General features: G+C 36.7%; 1 protein-coding gene across 1 annotated transcript; it reads left to right on the top strand.

Moving 5' to 3' along the window:
- Positions 1-5,134: 5,134 nt before the first annotated feature.
- CCDC86 (coiled-coil domain containing 86) lies at positions 5,135-9,624 on the top strand. Its single transcript, XM_015821773.2, has 4 exons — positions 5,135-5,487; positions 6,474-6,603; positions 7,742-7,816; positions 9,304-9,624. The coding sequence occupies exons 1-4, from the start codon at positions 5,135-5,137 to the stop codon at positions 9,421-9,423; spliced, it is 678 nt and encodes a 225-aa protein (XP_015677259.1). The 3' UTR covers positions 9,424-9,624.
- Positions 9,625-16,987: the final 7,363 nt, after the last annotated feature.

Genomic DNA, 16,987 nt, shown 5'->3' with positions numbered 1-16,987 from the left:
CCAGGCCTAAAAACTAAGAACGACACATGGTGATTCTTCCAAGCTGAGTTCTTTAGTATTTCATACTTATAGACAGAATCTTGCCAGACTGAGCAGGCTACTATCTGTATCTACCATACTCTGTGAAAGATTAGGGAAGGGCTGTTTTCGCCCTCTTTCTCTCACACATAATATTTGGACTGAGTTGCCTCTTACACCTCTGGATTGTATCCTTTACCTCCTAGATCTCATGACATCTATTGCAAGTATTTTAATGCAAGTAAAATGACATTATGTTTACAGCTTTTCCTGTAAAGCTGTGAAATGAAGAGCCATTTCACCAAGCAATCTGTGCTTCAACTCAAAATCATCATGAATTTTAGGGGGTTGTGTAGGCCTCTTTCATAATAAGACAGGTCCCAGATGTAGTGCTTGAGTAAACATTGTGAGTGCCTCCATTTCTACTGTTCGTTTTTTTAACATAGTAATGGGTGCTTCTTGTAATGGAAACAAGTGCCTTTAGTTTTCTAAACTATGTAAATATGACTTGCCATGTTCTCATTGATATTTGCATTGAAATAACTATTCTTAACAGTTGCATTAATACTACTTTGGAGAAAGTATGTTAGCATTTGTCTAATTATCAGAAATATTTCTTGTCCTTAATGTAAGTCAATTTTCTAATCCCTTATTAGGATTATTCAAAGATCCAGCTCTGAAAGGAACATGTGCTTGCACTTGTAGCACTCGCTGGGAATACTGTAAATTAAACAATCTTTTCCCAGGTTTATGTATCAGTTATGGAGAGCAGCAGCAAAACACAGCAAAAGATACACTTGCTTTAAGATAGTTCCTAGCAGGTGCTCTGTATATTCTGTATACAGTAATCTCCCGGGCATTTTTGAATTGGGATCTCTATGGAGTCCTATGTTTTTATATACTATTCCTGAATAATTGTATTATACTCAGTGTTTGTATTCAGATTACATAACCAAATACCATTGTGTGAGTAAGTGTGCTAATAAATGTAAGGTAAAAATTTCCTGAGGATTTTTTTTCTCTATGCAAGCTCATGTTCTGATAATTCCTGTTATAGCCAGCAGATCCACAATATGATGAAATCTGGTGTTACAGAATACACCTAATAAATCTTGAGAGGCAATCCATATCCTCTTGTTTCTTCATAGAGACAGCTTTAAGTAAAATAATATCCCAATTATATTAATCATAATAGTTCAAATGTAGAAGAGCAGATATATAAAAGACTCCTTTGTAATGAAGGAGTCTTGTAATGAATCACATTGAACAGAAAATGGACCCTATTTTAAGCCCATTTGAAATCCTAACCCAGGGTAGTAGATGCAGGGCTTACTTGCCTCCATGGTATCTAGATGAACAGGCTATTGATGTTTTTTTTCACATTGCACAGCATCTCCAGCAAGATGTAAGGGGGAAAGAGCTAGAACTTTCAGAGGTTAATTGTAAGCAATTTTCACCTTTATTTGCAAGCTACGTCAACAGGGATTACCTCAAATTAGATTCCAGGTATGGGGTAAATCACAGGTAACATTGACAACTGCTTGTTAGGTTCACATAGCCTGCAGCTTTTGAGGACATTGAGAGGGTATATATAGAGATGAGGCGGTCATCCATTTGTTTAATCCTTGCCCTTCCTAGTTGGCCACTCTAGTTCAGGCATCATGATTAAGACAGGCAACCAATATCTCTGAATGTGGAATATGTTCCTAACTGCTCAAAAGAGGAAGATATAATAAGAATATGAAAATATGTGGAAAAGAGAAGATTTTTTATAATAATTACAGGCCAATTTTAAATCTTCTATTCTTGGGTATGATGATTGAGACTGTAGGAACCCCAAAGTTCTGTATACTGTTTTAACAACTTATGAAAGCATTCAGTATGCTGAAGAAATTTGCTGCTTCTCTACCCCAAGATTGCAACCAGTACCCATTAAATTAGCTTTAATGGAATGAGACAGACACCTTATGTTAACTCAATCATTAAGTTAACATACCAAGGCAGAATATCAGCAGATAACCCAAATCTGCAAAGATGAAGTCAGAAAAGCATAGGCTCAGAATGAACAAAAATTTGCAACAAAAGTCAAAGATAATTTTAAAAAAAAGTTTCAACATATAAATAATAAAAAGTAAAGGAAACAGTCAGTCCACTGAAGAGAGAACATGGCAAGGAAGTAACAGGCAGTAGAGAGAAAGCAGAGCTGCTTAACTCATTCCTTACATCAGTCTTCACATAAAAAGAAACTATAGCCCAACCTATCAAAAACATAACCATAAAAGACGGACTAGAAATAAAAATTAAAATAAGCAAGAAAATGATAAGACAACACCTGTCTGATCTTGATGAATATAAATCACCAGGACCTGACAGATTACATTCCAGAGTTCTGAAGGAGTTGGCAGTTGTTATCTCAGAATAGTTGTACCATATCGTAAGAGCTGGTGTGTTTCCCATCTTCAAAAAAGGGGGAAAAAACAGACCCTGGAAAATAGACCAATCAGCCTAACATTAATACCTGGGAAGATACTGGAAAAGCTCATAAAGAAACAGATCTGCAAACATCTAGAAACAAAATAACTAGAAGCCAGCATGGGTTTGTTAAAAAATCATGCCAAACCAATCTTATTTCTGAGTCTGACAAATCATAACTTGCTGTTCAATGACTCATTCAGGCAATTGCCTCTCCTGTTAGTTAATCTGACCAATTACTTGCAGAGAAGAGCAACAAAGATGATCAGGGGACTGGAGGCTAAAACATATAAAGGTTGCTGGAATTGGGTATGTCTAGTTTAATGAAAAGAAGAACTAGGGGTGACATGATAGCAGTGTTCCAATATCTCAGGGGTTGCCATAAAGAAGAGGGAATCAAGCTATTCTCCAAAGCGCCTGAAGGCAGGACAAGAAGCAATGGATGAAAACTGGTCAAGGAGAGAAGCAACCTAGAACTAAGAAGAAATTCCCTGACAGTTAGAACAATTAACCAGTGGAACAATCTGCCTCCAGAAGTTGTGAATGCTCCAACACTGGAAGTTTTTAAGAAGAGATTAGACAACCATTTGTCTGAAATAGTATAGGGTTTTGTGCCTAAGCAGGGGGTTGGACTAGAAGACCTCCAAGGTCCCTTCCAACTCTGTTATTCTGTTCTGTTCTGTTCTATTTAAATCAATAAGAAACACATTTCTGAAGATTCCCTTCACCAGAAGCATGATTAAAGGTTCTCAAGGAAATGGTATGGAATTTAGTTTCAGTTTTTATTTTGATTGCATTATTTTATATTCTATTTTTAATATATAACTTTAGATTGATATAAACAAAGATAGGTTTAAAATATCAAAAGTAAATTAAATGATACTTCTAGTTATCTTAATAACTTTATTCCAGGGAATTAGACATAATATGTAACAACATAACAAATTCATGCATCTCATAATGTGGATAATGATCCATACAAATTTATACAATTATCAGTTTATTACTCTTTGTGCCACATTATTCTCTGTGCTACGTTTAAGACTGAATGTTTGAAATATTAGAATAGAATATCAAAATGATGTCAAATTCATTTTCTTTTGACAAGTTCACATGTTTCTCACGTATAATACAGAAAACAGGATAATCATACTTGTAGTTTGATCAGATTTGGCAAATTTTCAAAATAAATTTTACATTCTTTGCTTTTTCACACAAATAGCAAATTCCAATGAATTCAAAGACAAATTTCCTATTAAAAACAAATAAGGAAAGTGCTCCTTTCAATAAATGAATTAGTTCAAATTTTAACTTTTAAGTTCAAAGTAGCTTGGCCAAAGCAACAGGAACTGCCTTTTCTTAGACATTTATAGTATTAATGTTATTCAAAATACTGTTTTGCATATATTATATAAATATATAAAAATGCAACAGTAACTATGGCTGAAGCCATCAAACATTGATTGAAGTCTTTAATATGCTTATACTGATTCCCCACAACTGTCTTCCACAGCCAAGAATCAGAAGTGAGAGGTTCAGGGATGACTAGGTATTCCTGGTTTAAGAGTTGACCAAACAAAAATATTTTTTCCCCTAATGGTATATTCCAAATTCAATTAGTAATTAGGAATCAAGTAAGGAAAATGTAACTGCTAAAAGCAGACTTTTAAGTTCAATCAAATGAAAATAAATAACATACACTAAATACAAAGATCATATTAAAGATCATATTAAAGATCATATTAAATGCCCATTAAAATTTGTATTCTTCTATCTAAACAGTCAAACAATGCCTGAAACTTCTCTTATTCTATATGTTTAAATTTCAGGTAGGTTGCTGATGAATGCATTAGTTTCATGGCAAAAGTGGATTTAATTTCTATTCTGTTTTAACTCTTTAAATTAAGGACAATGTGAAAGTTTAAAAGTCTCAAGAGAGATCAGCCCAAATCATATACACCAGGAAGAAAATAAAGGATTGACTTAATCTTATATTAATACTACGTTCTATGTTCTACTATATTGATCTATCTGCTTTTAATGTATTTTAATCAATACTGTGTATTAACTTTGATCGTACTGTCACTGTTTAATTATTAGGTGTTCACCAAAAATATTTCACCATATTTTTCTTTCAAAAAAGGGAGGAAAAATAAGCAACACCCTTATCAAAAATCCTTTATACTTCTAACTCTAGACAATTGTTTTAAAGCCCTGCAAAACAGAAAAAACTTTCAACTATCAGCTTTCATTGAGTTTATAATGGTATTTTTAATGGAGCTTCCCCGACCAAACGCTTTCCAGATGTATCGTTACTACAAAGCCCAGCATGCCCAGCCAGCATGCCTTTCAGAATTCTGGCCCTACTATTCCCAAAATACTTATAGGGTATTTACATTGCGAAGACTGTTGTATTGGATTTTTAACCACTCTTGCCCCGCATATGGATTCCACTAACAAGCAGCGAATACCGGAAGTTCTATTCAAGAACAAGTGAAACTTACCCTCTTTTCTAGCTAAGGAAGAGCTCTAGCTTATGTAACTTATGTAACTTATGTAACTTCCAATGAACACAGCATTCGCGGAGTACTGCCGCAAAGAACGCTATCTCGTTCGTAGATCTGCGCATCCGCGTGCGTCGCATATGGGACGTCATCCGAAAGGGCCCTACTGGAGTCTTCCTCGTGGGGTGGGAGAAGGAGGGAGAGAGAGAGAGAGAGAGAGAGTACTGGGACTCTCTAGCAAAGAGACAGAAAGGAAGGAGATGGCAGCGCTTATCCCCGAGGAGCGGCTGCAAGCCGACCGACTGTCTCCAGAGGCGGAACGGGGTGAGCAACTTCAGCAGCTGGGAAACGAGGAAGGGGCTGTCGCCTTAGTGGAACCTGGATCTGGGAAGCTGCAAGTAACTGCTTTGGGTAAGAAGCGGAAGGAGGCACCACCTATCCCCAAAGGAAAGCCTAAATCTGGGCGGGTATGGAAAGACCCCGGCAAAAAGCGGTAAGAATGCGATCTTGGTCGCCAGGTGATCGGATGTAGCATCTTGGGGAGCAGTAAGAGCGGGTTTCCTGAACATCAGCAACTTTAGTGGACTTCCAACTCCCAGAGTTTCCCAGCAAGGATTCTGGGAGTTGAAGTCCACACATCTTAAAGCTGCTTTGAATTAAAGAGAAATGGGCTGCCGTTTATGTGTATTTCATACCGCTTTGTTAAACAGAAATACTGTGTATTGGTTAGTTTTCCTAGACAGAGTTTATTTTATGCATTTTATATCTATTTGGCATGCACACTAAAATGTTACAAAAATAAAATAAAACATTGATATTCATCCTCAGTTCAAACTGAGTATATTTAGGGTTTATATTGAATAACCAACCTTTGGTGGCACACCCAAATTAAAATCATAGGGTGTTTTTAATATCATTTTTATTTGTTACTAGCTGTACCCGGCCACACATTGCTGTGGGTCAGTCTGGTAAAAGCGTGTGTTGCTTTTACGTCCAACAGATGGCGCTGTTTTTTCAAAAAAAGCATGTTTTTACTTGTCATAGGTGTGACATCTATATAATATAGGTATATAAAAACGCGCGTATTCGAATGCAACGTGTCAAAATTTCAAAGCAATCAGTGAAGAACTTTCGGAGATTTAAGATTTTGAACAAACGAACATTTACATTTTTATTTATATATAAGATGATAATGTTTTTGATGTGCAAAAGTAAGCTTTTGTTTACTTGGAACTCCTTGCCAAGTAAGAGTACGCAGGACTCTTATCATAGATTTGCTTCACACAATATACTAAATATTACTAAGATTGTTTGGTTTAGTTGTAGTTTATGGCTTAGTGTATTGCACCTATCTGAGTATTAGTTATTCAGTAAGGCTTTATTAAGGCACACTATGTCTATCTCACAAGATGATACCATCTAGTGCTGAAGCTAACCTCTTATTTTTAGCTGAGGATGTAAATTTCCCCATCTCCCTAGGTTTTCCCACATGATCCAGGACAAGCCTTTACATACTTCCTGGCAACAGAAAATGAAAATCCGTCAGGAAAAGAAGCTAATCAAAGATTTTGCCCAGGAGTTGAAGGAACAAAAACAAAGAGAGCGTGAGGTAAGTAAAATATGTTTCTCTCAAATTTCTGGAAGCAATATATCCATAATATTATTAAGTAACTATAATGTATCCCCAAGCATCTCTGCCCAGACACCATCTTCACTAATATTTTTTGTCACTCTAATTTAAGTTATGGACTGAATTAGCAGGAAAGGACTAGGCTTTAGTCTGTTGAACTCACACCCTCTGTTCTGACACTGTACAAGAATTGTGAACAAAATTCTTGCTATATCTAATGCATATGCCTTTGTCCTGCAGATTAATATGTTATAGCTATTTTGAATTAGTTTTGTACTTATTTCTTTTATTAAAAATTTAAAATAGGACTGCTACCCTTTTATTCAGGCATACATGCATAACTTTGATGATGCTATTATTTTGTAAAGCAGAATATGAATTTGTGCATATCTTTGCTATTGAATGTTAATAGAGCTTCAGTACTTATATATTAAGAAAGACTGAGGGAAAATGTAATACCAGAGCTTCATGCTTGTTTTATTTATATCATAAACAAAATCACATAATATACAACATGGCCATCCATGGGGGAAAGATGGGGTAAATGACACTTGCATTAGATGTCATGACATAATTTTTGTATTTGATGTTGTTGCTACTCAGATGCTGCTGACATGTGCCAGTCTGAAAAACACCCCCCCAATTCAGTCAATTCAAATAAAAGAATCATTAGGGCCAATTTTCAAGTTCTTTATTAAAAAAAATTGGTGCTGATTTGAGCTACCTTTGTCTTACATAAATGCCACAAATGTTCTGTTCATTACAGTGAAGGTCTCAGCACCTAGATTCTAAAGTCACATCATGTTCTGCTTAAAAGAAACTTCTGAGAACCTCATAAAGTAGTAACTTTTATTCCAGTTTATCTGTCTGTAAAAGTTTGATGAGTGAGAACTTTTCAAGTAATAAGCAACTCAGTAAAACTTTCTTCTGGTATTATATAACTTTTCTACTTAGTATTGAGATTCATTAATAAATTCAGCTTTTGGGTTCATAAAGATGTTTGCATATGCTGTTTTTTCTATCAGTATTTATATTCTGTATTTTTTGAAATTGTTTGGTCTTATTTTTTTGGCTGGGACATATAAGATAGCATGCATGATTTTTTTCCCCCTTTCAGGAGAAAAAACAGCGAAGGAGGGATAACTTAAAAAGAAGACTAGAAAATGAGAGGAAAGCGGAGGTTGTACAAGTGGTGAGTTTTCGATCAAGTTATTTTCATCCAGAAAGAAAACTTCCTTCCTTGGTTGAAGAAGAGTGGAGTGCATTTCATCATTAGTTAATGTTTTACTTAACAAGTTATGCTTCTTCATTGCCATTCAGGAGGAGCATTTTGAAAACTGGAGGCTGAATTATTGATCCAATAACTACACAAATTTTATATCACTCTCTGTTGCCTCAGATGGGAAATCTTTTGGTGGAATGGAACTGCGTTTAATTTTTCTTGGGGAAGGAGAGCATAAGAGCCTCAATATGAGGCGCTGGCAATCCAAAACAAGTAAAATTGTACAATAGTTGTATGTAAATAGATTTTCATAGATGTAAATAGATTTGGGATCAAGATATTGATGTGCTGCTGGTTTTTTGCAGCCATGATTGAAGGACTTTGGCTCTCTCCCTCCCAGCCTGAAGCATTAGGAAGGTGGATAGGATTCTGGAGGTTAAGTTCGTCTCCTGGGCTGAGTTTAAATGGAAAGATGACTTGCTAACTTTACATGTAAATCTGCTTGAACCAAGTTCCTACGTTTTTGCCACAGAGATTCCTTTTGAGAATGAGCCAACATGAGAGATGCATGCTAGGATTTGGACCAAGCCATGAATAGGGGAGCTTCAAAGGCATTTGATAAGATCCATTGTAGAGAACATCTGCCTCTTGAATTGAACTGGTAATGAAAGTGTGTCACTGGAGTTCACCTGGCCATTTCTTTCAATTATCCGGGCTCTGATCCAAGTGTGAAAGCTAGTTCCAGAGTCCAAGCAGACAGCTATGTTTCATTGTTAATACTTTACTACCAAGATTATTCAGAGTTTCATACTATTAGGAGATCATTACCATCAATTTAGCAACATAGGAAAGGCCAAGAGGCATACAAACATGGGAAGTCATACAGCAGTACAAGTGGATCCTCATAGGCAATCTGGTACCATATGAACATGATTGTAAATCCCTATCATTTTTATTAAGGGTCTTATATATTTAAATGATTTTTCTCTGCTTTCTGCATAAAAAGTTAGAAGAAAGGGGAAAAGATGCTTTTTATTTACAATGTCTTATAGTAGCTATTTGGGGTACAGAACGTTTCAGGAAAAGGAAAAATGTGGAGATGATGGGTTGGCTCCCTCTATCCTTGACAAGTGGAATGTCCGTTACCAGATGACAGTTTGTGGATGAAGGAGCTTGTTTGTGGTGATGCAGGCATGTGCCAATCCTACTTCTACATTTTCTTTGTCCTCCTCTTGCGTGTGTAAAGTTCAATCTGTTGCTTTCCTTTGATTTAGGCACCTTTGACAAAGGTTTAATACTCATTCTTTTCTATGGAAAAACTGTGTTTTCTGTTGGAATTTTGTAAACTAGTAGTAGTAACATTCTGGAAACCTCTAGCTTGGTTGATTGCTATTCAAAAAGTTTTTAAGTTTTAGGTATACATGAGATAAGACCAATATTTCTCCTTTTCTTTTCAGATTCGAAATCCCTTAAAACTGAAGCGTGCAAAGAAGAAACATTTGCGGCGTATTGAGAAGCGAGACACGCTGGCCTTGCTGCAGAACACCCAGGCACAACCTAAAGCATCCAAGCAATAAGAGAGCGGAAGTCTCTTTTGTAGCACATTGAAAGACTTCTTGAAATGCACAAGTTGAGACACAGAATCCAGTGTACAAAGAGAGGTTGCTCTATTGGCGTCTCTTGCAATCAGCAAGAGGACCTTCCCTACCCTTCCTGCAAAATATGTTATTGTATCCGAATAATTTCTCTTCTCATAGATTTGGTATTAAAAGAACAAATGTGGGGAGAACAGCTGGGATATTATTACAAAATCTACAGCTTCCGGATGATTTGTAATTTCCAGAACTTATCTTTCTTCTTTAACCATGAGAAGAAAATAATAATTAAAAAAAAACTTGCTTTGAGGAAAAATATATGGTCCCTCAAATCGCTTCATGGGTTATGTTGATTGTGGAGGACTTGGTAAAATCTGGGTAGCTTGGGTTGGGTTTTTTAGTGGAGTTGTCTATGGGATTTTTTTAAAAAAAAAACTGTCAGTGTCTTCCTCTGACTTTCATAATATAACAGAATTGTGATCTTTACTAGACAAAGGACGACATATATTTTAAGCATATATTAAACAAAGGATGATAGATTTCTGGTTCTTGCTCTACGCAGTATGGCAAAATAAAATGCATTTACTCTTGTGTAGCAACCAAAATTGAGCCCAAAAATTTCTGTTGCTAAATGAAATATTTATTAAGTGAGTTTTGCCCCATTTTACTATCTTTCTTGCTGCAGTTGTTAAGTGAATCACTACAGCTGTTTAGTAACACAGTTGTTAAATGAAACTGGCTTCCCCATTGACTATGCCTGCTTACAAAAAGTGATCACATGGCCCCAGGACACTACAACCATTATAAATACATGCCAGTTGCCAAGCATCCGAATTTTGATCACATGATCACGGGGATGCTGCAACGATTATAAGTGTGATAAACATAACTCACTTTTTCAGTGCCATTGTAACTTTGAACAAACACTAAATGAATTGTTGTAAGTAGAAGACTACATTTATAGAGAATGGTGGATGTCACTTGTGTCAGTTTCAATTTACAGCATGGCACATTGGGATTCTTTGGGTAAAATATAAAGACTTTTGGCTGCATTTATATCCAAATATTAATGTTTTCAACATTTTCTGATCTGTGGTGGATGTAACGAAATATGAAGAATGTATACTTAATTAAGGGAAATCTTACTGATGTAGAAATACATTTACAACTAAATCTTTTTATAAGGACTAGACATTTGAGTATTGTGAGAACATGTTATCCATATCACATTCTTCTTTTTTTTTATCCTGCACTTCCTTGTCAGCTATTCTCCATCAAGGAAGCAAAATATTTATTGGGTTATAACCATTGCTGTCTAAAGTTGGGCGTATGAACCTGTTTCTATTCATTTAAAAAACTACAACTAATTGTGGTTGCTTATTTGAATCCATGTATATTGAGGTCTTTAACATATATAAATCATAATGTATAAAATGTGATGTTCCTTCTGGCTTTGCCTATGAGATATGCAGAATTTTCCCTGCAAGTTCTTAAATCAGAATAGTAAAATAATTACTTTCAGGATTGTTCCTTTTACAGGTGGTCCCTGACCATCCAACCATTCGTTTAGTGACTATTCAAAGTTACAACAGCACTGAAAAAAGTGGCATATTTTTCGCACAATCCATTGCAGCAGCATCCCCATAGTCATGTGATCAGAATTTAGAAACTTGGAAGCTGGCATGTATTTATGACAGTTCCGCTGTCCTGGCATCATGGGATCCACCTTTTGCAACCTTCTGACAAGCAAAATCAATGGGGAACCAGATTCACTTAACAACTGTGTTACTAACTTAACAACTGCAGTGATTCACTTTGTGGCAAGACAAAACTCACTTAACTGTCTTGCTTAGCAATGGAAATTTTTGATTCAGTTGTAGTTGTAAATCAAGGACTACCTGTATTGTAGAACGTTAATCACCATAAAGTTATATCTATTTGTGACAATGTTATCTACTGGGCTAACAATACACAAAGGTTTTACACAAACAAAAGGTGCAATGTGAAGGTGATTGCTTTGCGTATCTGAAGTTGTTACACAAAGATTAGACTGTTGACTGAGACTGGCCAAGCTACATATGCATGAATTCATACGTACATAGCATTTTCTATGTATCTGTGCCCCTTTTTTTACTAGAAGAATAAAGATAATGAGAATATCAAAACAAAATGCAGACTATTATACAAGCCTGCTGTTTCCCTGAAGATTAAAATTTAGCATCTGCGTATGGGAGCAAATTTAGTTGTACTTTTCAGACTTTTTAAAAATGAGGTCTAGAAACTTGGGGCCAGTTCATACAAACTATTGGGCTCAAATGATAACTGGTTCTTTTGGCCTCGTATCTCAAGGTACGCCTGAGGAATTTCTTAATATGTTGTAAGAGCAAGAATTACATCCCTTTCATAAGTAAAAAGAAGTATTTGCTTTTTACAAGTAGCTTTTCACAGTTCGGCAACTTCCATGCTGAGTTTTGTTTTGTTAGAGGATAAGCACAGGTAAAGCTGATTGCCCAATTTTCTTTACTAAATGAAAGGAGTTTCTCGGGCAGGTGGATTTGATGCCAATAAGTCGTTCAGCTGGCTTTTATGCCTTAAGGCAGGATTAAAATAAACAGTCTCCTAGGCCAACACCTTCACCACTACGCCAAATTGGCTCTTACACAATAATTATGATCCCGTTCATATTTCAGCATTCTTTCTTGCATTTATAGGTTGTAATGGTATATGGGAATGACCTTGAGGGAGGAGGAGAAGAAATGCTGCCAAGAGCTGTATCGGATAAAAACTGCTTAACAGTCAAGAGAAAGAAACTCAGGAAGAACCTACCCTAAATTGATCAGGCTGTTAAAAAAAAAAAGCCAGTAGGAGATTTGTACTTTTAGAATTGCAAGATTCTGTTAATATAGCCTTACAATAAAGTATAAGTAGTTTGTCTGCTCATATTTCCTATCTGATTTGCCCAGGAGGACTGACTGACTGACTGACTGACCTTGCGAGTGCCTCATTTAGTGACTGTCACAGTTAAGATGGCAATGTTCATTACCCTCACATGTTTGAAAAGCAAAAGAAAGCTGAAACAATATCATCAGCACAGTCACTGTTTCTCTTAATGACCAAGTTACCAGTCCCAATTGTGTAGTCCTGAGCATATCAAAACTATCATAATAATTTCATAGTAATTTCGCATGCCTTTATTTTTAAGGTAGTCCAGAGAATAGCTAAAGAGCTATCACAGGTAGTCCTCAACTTGCAATCTTTCATTTAACAGCCATTCAAAGTTACAATGATGCTGAAAAAAAGTGATTTATGACCAGTTTTCACACTTATGACCAGATTGTCACAGCATCTTCATGGACAAGTTATGTAAATTCAGGTGCTTGTCAACTAACATGTATTTATAACAACTGCAGTAGCCCGGATGATCACCATTTGTGACTTTTCTAGATCAGGGCTTTTTAACCAGTGGTACGCGTAATACTGGTGGTACATTGGCACCTGACAGGTGGTATGCATACGGCGGGTTGAACACTAAAATAAAACTGTAAAAAAAAAAGTAAAAGTGGATGAGGTGAAGTGGTGGCAGTGCCGCACAGGCTTGTGGGAAAGCCAGCTGGAACTGCACAACGCAATGCCTGGGTCCTGCTGAGATCCCAGGATTGGCGCGCACAACTCCAACTGATTGGCAGCGGCCTTGGGGGTGGCAGGCAGCCTCACGCAGTCTTCAGGCAGAGATTCAGCTGGAGCTGCGCAAGGCATTGCCTGGGTCCTGCTGAGGGGGAGAGAAGAGCAGATATAAAGGAGGGAGAGAAGAGAGGATATAAGGGGGGGGGAGAAAAATTTGTTAAATGAGTTTTGCCCCATTTTATGCCACAGTTGTTAAGTGAATCACTGCAGTTGTTAAATTAGTAACGTGGTTAAGTGAATCTGGTTTCTTCACTGACTTTGCTTGTCAGAAGGTTGCAAAAGGATCACATGACCCTCGGACAATGTGACCATCATAAATATGAATCTGTTGCCAGGCATCTGAATGTAAATCACATCACCATGAGGATGCTGCAACCGTCATAAATGTGAAAAATGGTCATGTCACTTTTTTCAATGCCATTGTAACTTTGAACAGTCACTAAGCGAACTGTTGTAAATCAAGGACTACCTGTACTTTATCACTTTTTTCTGGGTCATCAGGTTTTTGACACCTTGCTAGGCAACCAGTGGCACTCAAATATTCCCATATTCTAAAAGTGTTACAATCGGTGAAAAGGTTGAAAAGCCCTGATCTAGAATGTCTACACACACAGTTTCTTATGTCCCAGTTTGCTTTCTCATAAATATGATGACCTGGAAAAACACAGCTGTAAAAAAATGGGGATCTAGGAGTAGCTAAGTTTAAATGGTACGTTTAAGAAGGAAAGGCCATTGTCCCCACAGTCATACTTTATTTTACAGTGGGTGAATTAGATATAGTTTATGTTTTTCAGTTAATGATTACCACTAGGTGCTTTTGATAACCCAATATAAACAGGCCATGTTAATCAGTTGTAGGAACAAAGACCTCATTCTTGGATTTTAATTTATAAAGTGGCATTTAGAAGAGCTTGGATCCCAAGCAAACAAACAGAAATAGCAAGCAGAGAAACGTGAGAATTGTGGAAAAGCACTGGAGAAAAGTGAGTTTGGGGTTCTTTGTCAAAACTTGCCTACTATTTGGGGAACCGCTTTTTCATGGGAAGAGCTTTTGTGGTGCAGATTGAGTGATTGATCTAATGTAAGGTACAGCCAATAGCTACTCCACTGAAAAGATCATATGGTAGTTAATCTCAGGGTGCTCGTGTTTCAGAGTGAAAGAAACATTCAGTAACTGAGTGGGAGGACAGCTGTTAATGTATCCCTATATCTCAATCTCACTGGGGAGATTTCATCACTTAACTAAACAAACAAGATAGTTCATTGCTCCATTTTATTTACCTGGTATTGTTTTGCAATCTATTGTTAATGTTAAACTGAAAGCCAGGTGAAGTATTCATTGCAAACAGAATGACAACATTAAAAAAAATTGAAGTGTTTAGGAAAAATGCTTCTTCTCTTCTTCCCCTCTCCTCTCCCCACACCTGAGAGGAAAGCAGCTCTCAAGCTAAAAAAAATGTAATTAAAATCAGCAATAAACTCCAATAGAAAGAGTTAATGTTGTATCTTGCGCTGGAGAGTATTGTTCAGAAACAGAAAAGGCGTGCTTAGCCTTGATTTTAGAGATCAAGGAAAATTGGTCATTTGAGGCCATGGAAATTGAGGGATGAGGCCTATGGAGATGCAATAATAGCAGGGTTAAGTATCTTGCAGAATGGTCATGTCTGAGAATGAGATCATTACCTCAAAAGACAAGGAAATCTCTCTTTTCTCAGGGCTATACATAAGTAGAACAGAACATGATAGTAGTCAAAGGGCCATAAAGGAAGCTATTTGGACAAGAATGCTTTGTTCAGCAATAATGCCATCAATAATCTTTACTGCATGAAAAGTGTGGGAGGGAATCTGCTGAGAAGACTGTTGCATAGCAGAGATACAGGACTCCTCATTTATATTCCAGTTATTTCCGGTACCCTTTAAATATAAAAATTGGACCTCCAGGCCTCTTTCTGGATTTTAGAAAACATGAAGCTGTGGGGTGCATCCCAATCTTCCTTTCCTCATCAGGATGAGATTAAAAATGATCAAATGTCACAAATATTACCAAATGGGAATAGATTCTCAGTTTTACAACATTAACTGCAGAGATGGATTTAAGCTTTTCCAGGTATGACCTGCAATTTCTTATTACAAATGATTTTTTGAGAAGCTAAATTTTTCTGGGGAGAATTGATAATCCAGAACGCTCTAAACTTCAAATGAAGCAGAAAGAGATGATATGAAAGCAAGCATAAAAGCAAAATAGGCTGAAATAGACTGATGCTCTGGAATACATTGAAAATACTGTAAATGGGAACAAAATTGAACTTCATTAATCACCTCACTCTTTAAAATGTTGGAAACAAAGGAATTGTATCTCAGTCACTAAAGCTCACCTAATATTAGGACTAAAAGAACTAGAATTTTGATAGGAATACCATTATCTCAGCCAACTCATGAAATATTGCCAACCTGGAAAAAAAACCCTGAAGTAGATCTTAAGATAGAAATTATCCAATTATCCCTAACTCTATTCCAAGTAAAATTTTGTTTAGAAAACTACACAAAATGCCAACTTCCTAATCAACCAAACAAACCAAAACTACCAATTATAGAAAAATAGACGGGACAGATCCTATTAGATTGAAATTTGCTTCTCACTTAGGATCAAAGCAAAAGGATAATTTCATCATTGCCCAAACTCAAGAGTCATTAGGAGCACAGTACTTGAAGCAATATGGTCGAAAACATTCTGGAACAGCATGTCCTGTTTGTGCATCATAAGCAAACTTTCATATATCAGAAAAACAAATCATGTTATCTTGAATATCTAACATAGATAACAAAACCATGGTTCCCTTGAACATTTTAGGTGAAAGTACAAGAAGATCATTTATTCTCAGGGCTTTTTTTTTTGTCATAGAATGCACCAGAATAGAGTTCCGGCATCTTTTTTTTGACAGATTTTCCAGAGTTGCGTTCTTTTCCTATTGTTTCCCTTCCTATCCTCGTTTGTTTTTGAAAATGCCCCACTGGCGGTACTGTGCAAGCGGGGTCCCCTCTGGCATTGTCTGTCTCCTCTAGGAGGAACCATGAGGTGCCGGAGCACCACAGCCAGAGCGTGGTTTGATTGCCTGGGTCGAACCCAGTGGTGGGATTCAGCTGGTTTGCACTACTTCGGCAGAACCATTAGCTAATTTTTTGTTACCCAAGCCCAGAATGGACTTCCGGAAGCGGCATCCACACAGAGAACCGGTTGTTCGCATATTTGAATCCCACCACTGGTCGGACCATGTGGTATGGAAATCAATGATGGCGGTGGGAGACACATAAACATGGAGGCCATCTTTCACGAGAGGGTGAATGAGCCTTTTGTCTTCCCTTACAGAAGGTGGGGTGTGAGGTTAAAAAGAGGCGAAGCTAGAGGAAAGAAAGGCGGCTGGCATGGAAGCTTGCCCGACAGTGAAACTGCTGTTTCGGTTTCTTGGGTAGTTCAAAGGCTGGGATGTCTACGAAAATCTCTTTTTAGTCTTTTATACTTTATATATTCAAACTGCAGAGGGGAAAAATAATAATAAAGCCAATGTCTTGTGATTTAGAGATATTATTATTATTAATAATATATATTAATTATGTATTGGTCAGATGTAAAGGTAGACCTACATACAGTATGAGGTTTAATCAGATCTATTTATTAAATTATTAACCTAAAAGTAAATTTGAAGTAATCTGTTCACTGACAAAGTTTCAACTTTAATTTGTTTCAAGTCAATATCCATATTAAACTCCAAATGTAATTTTTTCCACCTTGTCGGGGGACTTCTTAAAAATAATTCAATCTTTTACAAGCAACCAAATTTTGTTTTATTGGGCCAATTTCATT

This window comes from Protobothrops mucrosquamatus, unplaced genomic scaffold, assembly GCF_001527695.2.
Source record: "Protobothrops mucrosquamatus isolate PMUCROS unplaced genomic scaffold, P.Mucros_1.0 scaffold1399, whole genome shotgun sequence".
Taxonomy (NCBI): domain Eukaryota; kingdom Metazoa; phylum Chordata; class Lepidosauria; order Squamata; family Viperidae; genus Protobothrops; species Protobothrops mucrosquamatus.
This window is presented reverse-complemented; position numbering and strand designations above follow the sequence as displayed.

What these genes read in the sequence shown, in the direction of transcription:
- CCDC86 (XM_015821773.2), top strand. Translation starts at nt 5,135, where the DNA reads ATGGGACGTCATCCGAAAGGGCCCTACTGGAGTCTTCCTCGTGGGGTG. An exon ending in AAAAACAAAGAGAGCGTGAG is followed by an intron (nt 6,604 to 7,741) that starts GTAAGTAAAATA and finishes TCCCCCTTTCAG; the next exon opens with GAGAAAAAACAGCGAAGGAG. An exon ending in AAGCGGAGGTTGTACAAGTG is followed by an intron (nt 7,817 to 9,303) that starts GTGAGTTTTCGA and finishes TTTTCTTTTCAG; the next exon opens with ATTCGAAATCCCTTAAAACT.